We start from the raw sequence: 17,190 nt of genomic DNA, 5'->3' as shown, positions 1-17,190 counted from the left end.
TTTTTTTTTAATTTGAACAAAACAATTTTAGTAAAGCAATTTGAAGAATTTTTTTGTACAAATTATTATTTAATAAATCGTTTTTAAATATCAATTTTAAAAAAATTAAAAAGTGTTTTTTTTTTAAAACTACTCTTAAAAAGTGATTTATTTTTAAAAACACATTTTAAAAAATATTTTTCTTAACAAACACTTTTAAAAATGTGAATTTGTGAAGTTTTTTATAAGTACTCTTATTGGTAAGAATCTCTGGTCCAACATAATTGGCATGAGTATAAAAGTTCGGTTCGATTTTTGACGCAATTTAGTGACCGAACCTAACATAAAGATACGAGTCAGTTCTACTTGATTAACCGCAAATTTTATTTAGGCACCAAACCGAACCGTTCATTAACAGTTCGGTTTTTTAACTTATTTAAAGAAAATCTTTTAAGAAATAGATGAACAAAATTTGCAATGTGTAGAGTCAACTAAATGAATACTAAACACATCAATAATAAAGTATATAATACTATTTCTAGTAAAACAATAATAATTCAACGTCTCAATGCACTACAAACTTGAAATTTTAGTCCATAAAATCTTCGACAATGTCCAACAAAATTTAAGAATGACAAACTTGATACCAATATTTTAGTCAAACAGTAACACTTAATACTCCACATCATTAGTAATGTCCTCGAGTTCTTCCTTTATTTTCTTTTAGTTTCTTAATTTATTTATTTAATTAATTTCATATCTGAATAATGACAAAATGTATATTAGTTTTTTAGTTTTCTTTCTATCTTCTCAATGGATAATAGATATTTACAAAAATTCTTCAAATTGCTTTACTAAAATTGTTTTGTTCAAATTAAAAAAAATGGGTTGGATATCCATCCATCTAATCCATTAAAATGGATACATGGATAGAATGGATGGATTGGAATCCATTGGATACGGATGGATTGAATAATTTAAAAATGTAATGTAATGGATTTATATGGATTGGTGGATAGTTTTGTATCCATCCATTAGAATCCAAATCCAAATCCATCCAAACTCATCCAATTGCCACCCCTAGTAAAACTATTAATTTGGAGTTTGATTGAATTGAGCATTCTGGGCCTAAAATCAAAAGGGGGTCCAAGACCAAAGGTGGAGTAATAAGTACTACATGGACGCCCAGGTTGTTTTAGGCCGTGGAAACTGTGACTCAAGCTCCATCCACTTCTCTAGGCTTTAATAAAAAACTCTTAAGCATATTTTGACAAAAAAATGTTTTTCTTTCCTAAAAGTGAAAACCCAACCAAATAATATTAAAAAACATCATTTCTTTAGAAAAAGATATAGACAAACGGGCTTAGAATGTGGTGATATTCCGTTTTAATGTTAGTTAAAGAATTTTCATTCATTATGAAAAGATTTATTTATTTATTATGTGTCCTCGTTTCGTAGCCATATACTAAGAATGATCCATTCCTAAAACGAGTAAAAAGAACAAGAGGATTCTCACTAGATGATGATAATAGTTACCTCATAGATTCTCAGTGGGCTTGTAATATTATAGTTACTATGACTTGAGTTATCAGGAAACCTAACCCCAAAAAAGTAGTATAGGTCATTGGATGAGAGAGTTTCAAGACTTAATTATTGTTGAACCATTTTTTCTTATTTCATGTGTGACTCATAATATTATTACTGTTCCATTAGAAAGCTTCTTTCATTTATTGGCTTCACTTTTCAATTAGTACGTGATATTGTCTCTTAAAAAAAGTATCATAAAAACATCAATTGTTGTAACTTAACTTTTTCTATTTGTAATTATTATGACTTAAGACGCAGAGGAGAATCTAACTCAAACAATAATAAAAACTAAATCCTTTAGACGAGAGAGTCAGATTCCTTATATGCTCTCATTTGTCTTTGTTGATATTGAAAACTAACATCATTTACTTATCCAAAAAAAAAACTTAATCACCCATTGGTGATTTTGTAATAGCATGAATAGTGACAAAAAACTTGGAGAAAAGCAAAATATGTGACGTTCCCTCTAATATCATAATATGAATAGTATCAATGGGAATGATTTTCTCTTTTTAAAGTTTCAGATAGGATTTAATTTTAACTTATTTATTGGTTAACAAATTGCCAATGTCGACCATATAATATGATTTATTTAATTTGAACTTATTTATTGGTTAACAATTACATTGTGAACAATGGGTTTATTATTATATAAAACACTTAAATTAAGCATATATTTTTATTTTGTTCGGGTATTGTCCTTGAGAACTCGTTAAAGTTGAAACAAATGCATGTCGTTGCATTTGTTAATGGGACCCGTTTTGATCTTGAAATCAATATGATTAGGACTTCACATGGACATGACGAATGTGACTGATGGGGTTGGATATTTTTGTTTCACTGGGCTATCACCATAAAATACAACATTTGCTGTCCCAAATTGTATCATAAATTATATTATTAAATAATGAGAATATGTCATATCAATTAAAATTTATTTTCTTTTAGATTTTTATTCTAATACATTTTGCATCTTCCCCGGCCTTTTATATAGTTATTAACTCTTTTGTCATAATAGACTGAGACCATAAAATGTTACTACTTTTTTCAAGTAAACGGCTGCTAATTTTATTCAAAGGGCGTGTATCCCATATATCTCTAATTCTCCATATCTGTTCTTATACAATACTATTTAAAAAAATAAAAACGGTGACCCCATATGATGAATATATGTACTTAATCTTATCTTACTAGCGGAGGAAATGTTTATAAAATTTGAAATTGTGCATGTTTTATCAGTTATGGACGAACATTGGTAGATCTGAAAATGTTTGATATAAATTGAATTTTATATGCATTAATTACAATGTCATAAAAATATGTAGTTTCATTAAACAAAATATTAAATTGACATTTCTTATTTATATTTTAATTTTCAAAGTTTTCCCATATTTTGGTCACAAACTAATTCATTTCAAATGTGAGGTATTTTTCCAAACTCTAAGAATTGAAATTGCTACTGTAACGCAAACTTCAAATTTGAAATAGCTTGAAACAGACGTTATGCAGTTGGCCACAGCTGGCAATCCAAATTCAGAATAATAAATTATTGTACTATTGGATTTGTCATTTGTCTATGTTCACTTTAGACTTTACTCCTAAATAGAATTAGTAAAAAATATTAAAGTGGATAACAGCTGCTACATCTAAATTTATTGTTTCATGCTAGTGAAATAAAGAAAGACTTCACTTGAAATTTTCTTTACACTAATAATATATCAGTCATTATTCATATATTCAACTTCTATTTAAAACTCAAACAATGTTAATACATAAAAATGATGAATTGGATACATACAAATATTTTCTCTTTCTAAGACATCGTCTAATAGAAGTAAAATACTTATCTCCAAATAAGAGAGAGTAATACAGTAACACCTTAGCATACAGGATTCTTCAAATAGTTCAGTGATTTGGTAAAGAAACTACATAAGGTCCTATTTTATAGGCCTCCCTTAAGTTCTGTTAATCACAAATTCACAATTCCACTCATCAACGGTAGTTGCAGTAGCACCTAACCCAGCAATTAATGCACAATGAATTCAAAAGAAAATAATCAAACTGAAAAACGGATATATACAATAAAGTCTAAAGAACTCCACTTCCCAGGTCAGCATTACATTAAATCAAGCTTAGAAAAGGAAGCCATGGAGACTTCCTTGAAGATCCATTAGCAAGGTCACATTTATCTACATAACTAGGCAGCCACAAAAAGATTAACAGCCTCTATAACCTTATATAATTAACCTACTGCTAACTCAGAACCCAAAGATACAAACAACTGTTAATTATGTGACATATTACTAAGGGAAGTGGATATTGATATTAGCACCATTATCTCTGTTAGCATAATAGACAATATTAACTTGTGAAATATTTTCATTTCGCTTGACTCATTCATTTGCACTTAGTCTTGTGCCTCTTTGCAGCTTGGACAAATCCCATAATCACCTGCAACTCGTCCATTTGCTTCCGAAAAAAGAGAAACACAACTTTCAGACTATCATATTGGCAAATTACTTGTAAAAAAACCACATTAAACATTTGTAAGATTCAGTAAGAATGTATTCATATTTCAAGGCAATGCCTTATCCTTAAGATAGATTTTATTGGGGCATGCTTGCAACATAACCACATTGCCATGAAGCAAAGAAATAAAGATGTAATCATTCATTTATAATAAGTACCTGAGACATGAAATGCCTCTGAACAACATCTACTAACTGCTGTTTTGATGGGTTTGGGACAGCATCCACCTGTGAATCCAGTTTAGATGTCACGAAAACATAAACAACTACCTTAAGCATCTGTCCCTGGAGACTGCAACCAAACAGATAAGTCGAGGAAATTATTTACCAGATTGAAGTGTCGCCAATATCTCCACAAAGCAGCCATCTCCAATTTGCTCAAGTCAACCTTCTAAATAAAATGTCCAAATTTGAAATATTGATAAACAAATTTTCTATTGTGTAATTGAGAGGCAAAATTTATCGATAGAAGGGGGACATTAGCAAAGTTGATATACCGTCCACCCATGAGGCATAGTTATGGACCCCTTAGATTGTGAATCAGCAGAGAAGGACCTATTTATAGTCCTTTGAGATGATCCCAGTGATCTATGCATTCTGGGCCTCGATCTGTGGGACTTGAGAGTATCATCGGATGCTGAAAAATCAAAGAAAGTACAAATAAAATCAGAAATGGTGGTCTACTGGTGGGTCAATATATAAAAGAAGCAGGACAATAGAGCTTATAGAAATAGTTAAAAAGCAAAAGGGAATGACACAATTACACAAATGGATCCAATGTTACCATACTCAATCACTTTTCAAACACAGAGCCATGGAAACCAAAGAAAACAAGAACTAAAATATGACAATATTTGCATCACTGATTCTGCAAGCAAGAATTGTACTAAATGATTTTACATTTAAGGAGAAAACATAAAGATAATCTTGTTATGGAAGCTATAAATCATAATTCTTGCATAATTAGCTTGGAAGACAATTACGAGTTATAAAATCTGTATAAAATGTCCAGAAAGTTATTGGAAAGCAATTCTGGATAGATGGAGAAAGGAAACTTCTAAAATTCACACTCACCCATATCTGATCCATTCCATGTCACGTTCTCAAATTCAGGGTCATCATCTTCCTCATTCCCAGTGGGTGGTTCAATCACGCTAAGAGCGTTCCTCTGCAGCTTCACTTCAATTCCATTGGTAAGAACCTGCAATTTTGTATGCAAAGCAAAACGTAAAATTAAAGTATCATCTATGCTATAACAAATGTTTTTTAGAAAATTTACATATAAAATGAATGGCATGATGGACAACAAGCACAGCTGTAGATGAAATTCTTCACCAAACAATAGAATTCTGATTCAGGATTCAAATGTCCATAAAAGAGTAACATATTCTCAGATCATAAAATTATATAAAGGACTTCTAAATTCAGGACATAATAACTCACATTATCATAATAAAAAAATAGGAACAATCAGATCATGCAAGTTGCAATGAGGCAACAATCTCGGATAAGAAATAAAACATCAACTGCAGTCTGAAAAAAAATGCCAAAAGTATAAAACAACTCACTCCAGAATAAAATAAGTACTTATCCATATATAGATTAACAAAAACTAAAATCTAATCAAATTGACCTCATTGGATCAGTAAAACCAAACAAATGACCGAAAAAACAAGTGACCATAGTAGATAACCTCCTAAAACACCAGATCCATAGAAAATGGAAGATACACAATGAATAACCACGAACAATTATTAAATATTGTTACTCAAACCATATATAAAAGAGTAAAGTACATTCAAATTGCAAATTGAAGAACCAAAAACTTGGATAATTACAATCAACAGATCAAAAACTCGTGCATTATTTACCCAAACCTACTATACATTAATTTGATCATCAAATTAAGAATCATTGAAGTCACCACAAAATAGAGTAACTAATGATGATGATAACAACCACAAAATAGACATTGTTTTAATTCAAATCCTATAAAAAGCTCAAACACTGAGATTGAAACTAAAATTACCATAACAATGCATATATAAATATAAATAAATAAATAAATAAAACCACATTTCCAACACAGAATTAGAAAAGAAGAAGAGGGTCATCGTAAAAATTAGAATTTCCATTTTGTTGTGAAAAAAGAGCAAAGAGTTGAAGAAAATTACAAGCCAATGCCATCCACCGAGTCCAACGGCTTTCTTAACAACTCCTTGGAGACCAACGAGTACTGATTTGGTGCGGTTGTTTCCGGTTACAACCACTTTGGTATGACGTGGCAACACAGATAGCTCCTCTTCACTGCTATCACCACAACTAATTAACTGTGACTGTGAAAACCCACCACCACCGTTCACTGAACTTTCCATTGTTTCAAGCATTTTCAACTCAGAAATAAAAAAATGAACAAAAAAGGACTCAAATTAAAGATCATGCATTGATGATAAAATAAGAGAGAGAGAGAGAGAGAATTTTGCAGAGAGAGGGAAAATTCGGGTGTGTGTGAGTGAGAGACAGAGAGGTGAGAGTGACGGGGATGGTTAATTGGTGTGTAGGTATGAATCCCGACGAGAGAAAAATGGACGAATGAGAGAGTGACACGTAAGGGAGGGGAAGTTGGGAGCTTCAATCATGCGCTGGGGGAAATATAGAAGAGAGAGAAGACATGATGCAATACCCCACTATACCGGGTTTGGTTTGGTTTTGAGGAGTTATTGCTATGCTTGACTTCTTGACTTTGCGATATCAAATGAAATAACCATCTTATCCCTTGTGTTCTAATTACCACATTGTCCTTTTCACTGTAATGAAAACCATACCATACCATCTCACTATACAGGTGTTGTACATCAATTATAAGGTATGCAATTATACAAATCAACTTATTTATACCAAAATATTATGATAGATGATGAAACATATAATCATTATCTTTGTTTATAGTTGTAAAATATTATCTATCACTAAATTATACATTTTATTTGAACAAATAATGTGAATAAAATTATTTATCATATCATTTATTAATTTTTGAATATTAATACAAGTGTATTATGTATCTATATATACTAGCGTGTTGATATGCACCCGCTTTCCTATCGTTTGTAATGTATAGTTTGTATTTTATAAATTCAAATATATTTTTTTGCGCTAAATTTACGGTTGAATTTATTCAATTAGTCTAATATTCAATTTTTTAAATACACTTTTAAAATAAGAAGATAATAAGGATAAATAAGAAAATAATATTATATGGTTTTTTAGTATAAATAAAAAGATATTGAGGGCAAAATAGGAAAACACAAATTACACCATGATGGGTGGTTATTTTGTGTTTTCTTTTATTAATAGTATAGAAGTATAGATATATATAATCTCACTGATATGCGGTTTAATAAGTGAATCATCGATTGAACTGATGTATAAATAATACTACTACTTTTCTTTCTATTTTTTCCTCATCTTTCACATTTTTTTTCTTTTTTTATTTTATTGATTAATTATTAAATACATATTTTTTCATTTAATTAGTGTAGCTTTAAATTAATTAAATACCAATATATTACATAATAAATGTATATTTAGACTACCAATAAAGTGTTAGTCTAGTGATTGTGACCCTACTAGACTTCGATGATGACCAAATAGTCAGAGGTTCAATTCTTATAAGCGACATTCGTTGACTTAAGTAGTTATACATTTTAAAATGAATTAGTTCCTTACTCAAGAATCATGAATGATAGTACCAAAATATCATTTGCATGGAAGAAATTCGTGTTAGCAAACTGAATTGAGCAGATCATGGAATTTAATTTAATTGAGTTCAAGTTAAAATTTAGGTTATATCAAACTCGTTTGAATTTGAAGGCAAACAAACTTTTATTGAGTCAAGGCGAGTCATAACTTACTCCACTCTGGTTGCTTTCGTAATTATATATATTGTCAATATTTGGAGGTATCCTCCATTTACTAGAGGCAATCTTATTTGCAGGACCATTATATGTAAAAGAGTTTTACCTACTAAATATATTCATTAGTACTCAAAGTTGATACCATGCTTAATTAAAGCATCCCTAGTCCGTAGATACTAAGATCTAACACAAAAATTGTAAATATTTTGTAAGGTTTTAAAATTTGGTTAAATTTTTAAGTAGATATACAATTAGTTACTTTATGGATTTTTTAGTGTCTGATCAAGGGCACATGCTAAGGGTTTCATTAAAAATATTTTACCTTGAGAAAATTAAATATCTCATCTTCATAAATTGATAACTATACCATTTTCAATAAAACTTTCCTTTATGAAATTCTTGACATGTGTCCTATGACATATATAAGACAAGCCTTATTTATAATTATAAAAAAATATAATCAATTAAAGGTGGATATGTATAAATAATTATAAGAATTAACTTTAATCCAACGATGAAGTTTAAAATAATTAACATGTCCTTTCTTAAAGGGAAATAAAGAAGTACGCGGGTTTATAAATGCATCTTTAATTAATTTATTTCTTTACAAATGTAGAAACCAACAGAGCGAATTGTGTTTATCAATTCCACCTATTGTGTATTACGATTATATTATTAAATTAAGAGCGAACATGTTTTCACTTACTTTAAATATTAATGAGAATTTTCCAATATCGATTAATCTCTTTTAACTTGGGATGCATATCATAGTCATTGGATGGTTTTGTTTAATTTGCGCAATATATATGTTTGTCCAATCACATCATTTAAATGAAACAATATTGCTTTAGCTAAAAATATTCATAGCAGTTGAGATTTTGGCTTCAAATGAATAAAAAAATATATTACTTGAACCAAAAACTCCTTAGATATAAATAATAAGTTTACGCATAATAATTCCAGTTAATGATTAAAGAACTACAAAACTGTACCCTTTTGCACAATATAGAAACATTGTCATTTTGTCCTTTGTTCACGGATTGTAATACGTTTCTTGACCAATCTAACCTATATTGACCCCACTAGTCAATTGGTAAGATTTTATTAACTATCATGTTAAGGAAAACGATAAGCAATAAAGCAAGAAAACCTCCTTTTATAAATGTATTTTTGTGTTTCTATGCATTTGACATTAATACTTGTTGGACATGCGTCAGAAACACTATCTCAAATGTAAATCACTTCGTCTATAAAAAAAAATGATTCCAACATTTAACTCACATCCCAAAACTTTCATGCACACATGTATAAGAAAAATGTATCAAATCCCTGAAAAAACGTTTTTGTTCAAAAACATAAAAAATATGAAAAGTTTGGATCAATGAAATTTAAATACCAAGAGTATTATGAGATGAGGTTTGTTCACTTGATGAATGTTCTTCAAGATGTTAATTTGAGATTTGATAAATAGAAGCTGCAGACAATATTTTCTAATGATGAAGATGGGGGAGAACGATTTTAAGTATCTTAAAAAGAAAATATAATTGATATGTTATTTGATAATGTTTTTATAAAATATTACACTCTTTAATCAATGAAGGGTACAAAAATAAATAACTCTAAAAGGGTGAGTTGGTAAATTCGCAAAATGGTTCAAAAGAAGGATGAAGCAGCGGATACATAACGGAGAACGTAGAAGACTAAAGGGGACACTGGAAGCTCATCGATGGGTCCCACATGTACAGAAGTGTGTACCTGTCGTCGGTGTTGTCCTCTCCAACACGGGAAATTCCAATCTCACGCTCGCTGCTATGTCTGTTCTTCACACCCTTTACACACAAGTCAAAAACACTCAACAAAAGATAATTAATAAGAGTAGTACTAATAAATAAATAATATAATAAACCACCATTCCTCTTTCTTTCTCTATCTCTCCCAAATCCCAGTGGACTAAGATCACGTATCGAATAGTATTTCATTTCATATTCTAAACAATTAAATATAATTATTTTTTATTTTAATTTTTTTTATTCTTGTGATAGGAAAGAGACATGAAATGAGATAGGTGATCCTTGTCCCTTCAGTCGTACTTCACCTGCACGTTGTTTTCCCGCCGTTGGATCTATTAGGCGGTAATCCAATTCATTATAAAAAACTATGATTATGTCTAGTTTATTAAAAAAATAGTACAAACATATTGAGACGATGAAATAAAAATGAGAAGATATTATTTATAAAATAATTTAATTATAATATTTTTATAATAAATTCTGGGAAAAAATATTTAATATAAATTGTGATAACTTATATTTCCCTTTGACCTCCATTATGGTTACTTATTTAAAATTTGAGTATAAGATTTTTTAATCCAATTTTTTAAGGGGAGTCATAAGGCTGATTGTGAAGAGGAATAATTTAAGATTTCGAGTCTCACCATCAATAAAAATGCGAGTTATAAAGTGATTTGATGGTTAGGTGAAAAAGGTTGAAAGTGAAGTCTCATCTACAACAAAATACTAACATACTAACAATTGCCGATAAAAAAATCCAATTTTTATATTTTGTTATCATATATTGGACCCTTATTTAATTATAAAATAATTATATGATAAATAAAACAATCATTCCAACAATTAAAACAAATAGGTAAGATAATAACATTTGAAAACAAAAAGAATTCAAAAGGAATAAAAGCAATGGAGTCTGATTATGTTGAAATAAAATTACTGGCGCCTAAGTATAAAGTACTTGTCCAATAATTATTGGTTATATATTATATCCTTGTTACATTCTTTGCTCTAGGATTATGTTGTGCATAAATTGTGTTAGACCAACACAACTTATGAGTTTGAAATTAAAAAAAGAGTCATTAAGAAGCTACTTTGACCTATCATGACTTCACAACTCTAAATTAAGTTAAATTGTGAAGAAGCAAAAAGAAAAACTAAAAATGGGATGAAAGAGAGAAAAATAAGTTAAATTAAAACCCATTATCTTAAAAGTATGACTTTGCATTCAGTATTAAAAATATCCAAGAAAGTGACGTTAATATAACTGTAAAGCAATTATTGATAAATATAGAACTACTTTTTTATATATATTAATACTATTTTTATAGCAATATATGGTTTTTCTAAAAAGAATTGTGGAAGGGGTAAGTGCGTAATATGTCTATCTGCATGAGAAAGTTAACGACAATGGTTTCCGGATAATACGGAGGATATACGTTTTCATTGGTAGACGCGTGTCCCTATAATAATTAGCAGCTTCTGCCTCCACATTGAACGTTAAACATACTTTGGTCCTTTCCCTTCCCATTTCTATGCCATGTATCGCTTTCTCTTGCTTGTATATTTTTAGATAAAAAAACTTATGGCATTAAATAATGGATCCAACCACACAAGTGACACAACATTATTGTTTAAAATAATAATTTATTTATACATCTTCGACCTTGACCGCAGTGTAATAGTAATGATGGACTATTTCCAGAACTGGTCATAACTGTTTAATCCTTTATATGGGATAAGATGAAGCCCTTCACACAAAAGCATACACAAACTAACCATTCACATTAGAGAAGAGAAATTAACATAAACATAATGGAATTGGTGTACAAAATGGAAAATGCAGCCTATGTTGTGTTATTTGTATCTACTGTGCATTAACTTGGGTAGAAGATACTTGTTACTAAACAAAAAAAATGTTGAACAATAAGATGTTGATATAATGATGTAAGATATTTCTAGAGCCTTAGGATAATAAAAAAACAATTTGATTCCAAGGAACAACACTTGTTGAATGATACAACTACGCACTCTGAAAGATATTAATTCTTTAACAAAAAAATGTGAGAAAATATCTTGATAGTACAAAAAAAGACTAACAATGTTGTACATGGTTTTGAACATAAACTCCGTACAGATGGCTGTAGGTGTCTCTCTAGATAATTAAGGCCGAAGTTAAGAAGAAAAATGGGGCTCCACTTTTGAACAACTTCCTTGTTCTCTACCTGGCACTTTCCAATAATCCAATCCTTCCACTAGCTTAATGATTTTTTTTGGGTTGGGAAAAAGTCATAAAATAATAAGCTAAAAATTTAAAATATCAAATAGTGATTGACTTGGATGATGATTCTTTTCAACAAAGTCTTAGTGCGCATGCATAAACTTAATTAATCAAAGGATGACCAACAACAAATTATTAACCAAGGGATTATGGATAAACTAAATTAATGCTTTTTTTTTAAAATACAAACAAAAAATCCCGTTCATTATTTACAAATTATTACTTTTATTCAAGTACGTAAAATATCAACATGTTCAATGTTTTTGAACATTGGCCCAAACCCATTGTTCACATAACCCAAGTCCAAACAAAGAAGTTTATAATTTCCCTTTTCTTTTTAACATGTATACCGTTGAGGCGAGCATAGCTACCTTGAAATTCTAAATCGTGGCATGGAAGTGATGAAGGACTCAGAATCACAGAAACTGTCACTGTTCTATGAATCTGGCATATACTACTTCGATGATTCTAACGCCGTTTTCGTTGATCCCGTTCGTGTTCTCAACCGTTCCTACAATGGCTTCAGGGTTTCTCCTTCTGCTTACTATCCTCGTTTTTTCGAATCCTCAATCCCCAAACCTATCTCCACCGTTACTTCTTCTCCCACGAAACGAAAGCGTAAACGAAAACGCATTGCCAAAGAGCCTCCGTCTCTAAACGACAGAGAATTAATTGCCGTTCAGCGTCATCAGGTATTTAATTGAAATCTCAGTAAACTTATGGAAATAACGTGCTCTGTTCTTTTATTTTATTCTGATAAGGTTATCACAGAAATCTTGTGTATATAAACTTTTTAGCTTATTTCAGAAAAACTTGTCAATAGGTGCTGAAATAAATCATTTACTCAGACGTGCATGAATTTCTTTATAGCTCATTCGATAAGCTTATATGATAGCCTTGTTAAAATAAGTAATAAGTAATAACAAATTCGTTGTAATACATTTTAAAAAAGCTCATAAGTTATTGTCATGAACTTTTTCAAACAACTCCTGAATAATTGAAATGCTTGTATTACTAGAGAAGCTCCAATAAAGTTTGTATAAGCTCTCTTTATCTTAGTTCTATTGATCAGTAATTGAGGGATGGCCACCATTTCTTAGTCATTAGTAGAGCAGCCTATTGCACGAGGTTCTGGGTTTGGGGAGAGTATATGTCCGCAACCTTACCCTTTCATTACAAGCGAAGTCCCTATTTCCAGCATTTGAATCCATGACCTCCAAATCACAAGGCAAACAACCTTACCGCAACGCCAAAGGCTAGGGACTAAGAAACTGTTTAATGATTAAAAAATATTTAAAGTAGGTGAACCTTATGATGATGACTAATTTGAATGGATGGCTAATGTATATTTCTGCAGGCATTGTAATCTAAGTTTTGACACCAAGTCACTGACACTATTGTGTTTTATTGCTGTGATTTCATTATATGTGTGTTTTTTTGCAGGAAGCGAGGCCTTTGTTGTTGAAGGGACATGAGTGTTTGCTACAATCTGCTGAACTCTTGGAAGCTTTGAGCACTTTGAAAAATGATAGTGGTTGCTGTAAGAGAGAGTGTCAGGGTGCCCAACACTCTTTTATTGAACTGAGACAGGAAGCACCACTGCTTGAGGTAATGCTAAATTTACGTCTTGATGCCCCTGAGCAGGTGCCAAATGATTTAGAAGGTGGGGATTTTTTCTCTGCGCTGAGTTGAGCCTGGGTGTATACCTTTTTTGTTGGATGTTTACAATGATGCAATGATATATGCACTTCAAAACCTGTTTCAAGAACTTTTGGAGAAATAAAAAACAGATTTCCTTTTGGACCTAGCCACAATAGTGTGAAACTAGGGCAACAAAATACCTTTTTCAGTATTCTTTCTGGTCTTATTAAGTTACTAAAATTTTACTAACTTTAATTTAGCATGACATCTTGGTTGGGTAATATCCATTTAGTTATTTATCAAAGCTTAGGAGTCACACCGTGGGGTTTTTTATTGATAAAGTGGAGAAGCCTGTTTCTTTTTTATTAAGTTTCTACCATGTAATCTAGCATGACATCTTGGCTGGGCTAATATATATGTATGTGTTCTTTGATTTCCCAGACTCTCCAAGTGTCCAATGCTGTGAACATATAGTGCTTCCTGCATTCAATAATTTGGTTGCTAATGACACCAAGGTTGAGGCGGTGGCTGAAATTCTGAACAATCGTTATATAATTCCCCGGGAAAGTTGCTTTTACATGGTATGTTTAAACCTCCATGGTAATATCTGGAATGTGTTTTCTTTTCGAACTTTGTTTCTCTTGTAGTATATTCCATGGATCATCCTATTCTTTATGTTTTTAGGCAATTAATTTCTTAACCCCTGAGTCTATGGAGTGTGCCTGATATGTTTTTATTTTTACCTGTTTTCATCATGTGGAAGTCTGATTTGGGACAGCTTCGGAATCTAATTCCTGGTAATGATTGCACATTTAACTCAATTTCATTTTTTTATATGCCTTGTTTCCTCCACACACATGAGTTCATTGATATGTAAATGTAAGTGATTATTTTTATGCCACAATCACTTGAGAAAAACAAGTGCCCATTTTATTTATTGATAATTCTTAGTTTCTATATATGTTTTGATAAGCACCTGTAATAACAACTAAAAACAAGAACATCTAGTATCCAAGCTCCAATTACAGTGAATACGAGATAGAATGTAAAAACAGAACTAATAGTAAAGAAGAAAAGCAAAGAAGCTAAGTGCTGTCTCTGCTCAATGGCTTAAGTGATCCTCAAAAGGCCAAAACCTCTCCAATTAACAAAATACTCCCATTACCCCCCACTTCCATCTTTATTTTCTTAACTAACTTCCCGTTGCCTACATATTCTCTCCACTCTCACTAGCCGTAATTTCCGCCCTTTTATTTTTTTCCCTCCCTCTAGCTCCCACTAGCAGTACTGGCTGCCCCTATACTCCTATTATTCTCATGTTTAATTGTGGGTCTAGCGTGTTACTTTTTTATGACTTGAATGATTCTCCTCAAAAGTTGCATGATATGTGAATGGACTTATCTTGACCTCATAGAATTATACTAGATAGAACACATTGCTTGTCGCCTGCATGATCTTATCAGGGCAACCCAGTTGCTGAAGTTCTTTATGTGGCATCTCTGAGGGAGCATGTTTGAGTCTAAGTGTTCAAGTAATGATGCACTACATGTGATTTTCATATAATTACCCTTCCTTTGATCTTACTTATACAGCTCATGCTGATTCTGGTTTCAACCTCATAATGGTGGATCCACCCTGGGAGAATGCTAGTGCCTACCAGAAATCAAGGTATATAAAGTGTTGCAATCATTTTGCTGATGTAATAGTTACAAAAACCCTTTGTAATAACTTCAATATTGTGAATGATAATAACATTGTTACTTTCTTGATGAACTTTTAATAGCTGTCCTTAAGTAGTGAATGATAATAACATCGTGACTCTCCTATTGAACTTTTAATAGCTGTTCTTTTAAAATTGGCCGGAACGTGCAACTTAATTTATAAGAAATCTTATACATGTAATGTCATCAATGTAGGTATCCAACCTTGCCCAACAGATACTTTTTATCCCTTCCTATTAAGCAACTTACTCACACCAATGGAGCACTTGTATGCTTATGGGTGACCAACAGAGAGAAGCTCCGTAGTTTTGTTGAGACAGAGCTTTTTCCTGCATGGGGAGTTAGCTTTGCTGCTAACTTTTATTGGTTAAAGGTGATCTCTCAGTTACTGTCCTTTGCTTGAGTAAATTGCCATGCAAGTGTTTCATGTCATGGCATTCCAATCTCTATTGCAGGTGAAAGCAAATGGATCCTTTATTTGTGATTTAGATTTCTTCCATCATAGGCCATATGAAGTTCTTGTCTTGGGATACAGTCCTGGGAAGGTCAGGTTTTGCAATGTTTATTTCAATAAACCTTCTAAGTTCTAACCATCAGATTTCCCCCCTTCTTCGGTTATCTAACTTACGTTCTTTTATTTATTCTAGGTAAACAGTTCCGGTAACCATTCAAGTTTTAAACCTTTGAAGGATGATCATGTTATAATCAGCATTCCTGGGGATTATTCAAGGAAGCCCCCAATTGCAGGTATTCTTGTCTGATTACTTTGTGGTGTTTTCGCTTTATGAAGTCTCGACCTCGCTAGCACATATTTTGTCACTGAAACTCAATGCATCATATGGCAGCTCTGTTTCTTGTGCCACATTTTCTGGACAACAAATACAAATCTTATTTACATACATTTCTTCAATCTAGCTTGAAATACGCAATATCACCATGTGCACCCATCTCATAAATCAAATATCTTCTTCATGTTGTCAAAACATGTAAAGAAAATGCATATCTCTCTGACATGAATGCTGAGGTTCCTTTTTTTCTTTCTAATGTGGTAAGATTTGTTACTGGACTACGTTCCCGGGCTCAAGCCTCCTCGATGTATAGAGCTGTTTGCCAGAGAAATGATGGCTGGATGGGTTGCTTGGGGGAATGAACCCCTTCACTTTCAAGATTCTAGGTATTTTGTTGAAAGATAGATGAATGGTTCTGAAGTTGCAGCATTTATTTTATGTGCTACTTTTCATTGCATGTTGCACGAGTAATGCTGATGTCTTGTGGCTGCAAACTTAAATAAAAAGACATGCTATTTAGAAGACTTGTGAGTTATGACATATACTCATGACATGAATCTAAATTTTTCTTTTTTTCTTACGCAATATGTAAGTTAATTAGTGACATGTTTTTTAGATTTGGAATAGAAAACAATTCTCAATGAAACATTATTTTATTCACGTAAAATGTTAGTGAGTAAGCTTCATATCGCCCCTCTCATTCTTTCTGGTACGAGTATGAAATCTTAATATAAAACAAAACAAACTTATGTTTAATTACAAGTTTGATTAGTTGTTCTAGTTTTTTTCTGGTCTCTTGCTAGAAAAGGTTTTACAATAAAGTTATAAATTTTGGCTTCTTCGAAACATATTTTCATTCATTTAGAATCATTTTGTTTGTATAATTCTAACAAACAGGCCATAAGATATATACAACATCTTCTATTTTTGATTAAAATTGTTTATTCTGAATCATTTCTTA

At 31.4% G+C, this 17,190-nt stretch overlaps 2 protein-coding genes and 1 long non-coding RNA gene across 5 annotated transcripts; 2 read left to right on the top strand and 1 right to left on the bottom strand.

The window, feature by feature from the left end:
* On the bottom strand, positions 3,651-6,502 carry LOC109358934. 2 transcript variants are annotated; one of them, XM_019603436.1, is made up of 6 exons: positions 6,269-6,502; positions 5,169-5,295; positions 4,592-4,731; positions 4,423-4,485; positions 4,254-4,322; positions 3,651-4,035 (listed from the first exon to the last, which is right to left on the bottom strand). In XM_019603436.1, exons 1-6 carry the CDS (start codon positions 6,479-6,481, stop codon positions 3,964-3,966), a joined length of 684 nt encoding a protein of 227 aa, XP_019458981.1. In that variant the 5' UTR covers positions 6,482-6,502; the 3' UTR covers positions 3,651-3,963. The 2 variants fall into 2 exon arrangements, with proteins under 2 accessions (XP_019458981.1, XP_019458982.1); XM_019603437.1 differs by having other exon boundaries at positions 4,423-4,482.
* Positions 6,506-6,741, top strand: LOC109358935. Its single transcript, XR_002109017.1, has 2 exons — positions 6,506-6,621; positions 6,656-6,741. It is a non-coding gene; the product is annotated as an uncharacterized LOC109358935 (long non-coding RNA).
* On the top strand, positions 12,422-16,636 carry LOC109357711 (methyltransferase-like protein 2). Of its 2 annotated transcripts, XM_019601727.1 has the most exons (9): positions 12,423-12,771; positions 13,523-13,742; positions 14,162-14,301; positions 14,484-14,517; positions 15,313-15,388; positions 15,637-15,814; positions 15,897-15,986; positions 16,089-16,188; positions 16,495-16,636. In XM_019601727.1, the coding sequence occupies exons 1-9, from the start codon at positions 12,472-12,474 to the stop codon at positions 16,632-16,634; spliced, it is 1,278 nt and encodes a 425-aa protein (XP_019457272.1). In that variant the 5' UTR covers positions 12,423-12,471; the 3' UTR covers positions 16,635-16,636. The 2 variants fall into 2 exon arrangements, with proteins under 2 accessions (XP_019457273.1, XP_019457272.1); XM_019601728.1 differs by lacking the exon at positions 16,495-16,636 and having other exon boundaries at positions 12,422-12,771; positions 16,097-16,188.

The sequence above is a fragment of the Lupinus angustifolius genome, chromosome LG10 (genome assembly GCF_001865875.1).
Source record: "Lupinus angustifolius cultivar Tanjil chromosome LG10, LupAngTanjil_v1.0, whole genome shotgun sequence".
NCBI lineage: Eukaryota > Viridiplantae > Streptophyta > Magnoliopsida > Fabales > Fabaceae > Lupinus > Lupinus angustifolius.
Note: the sequence above shows the minus strand (reverse complement) of the source record. Positions and strands in the feature narration are given on the sequence as shown.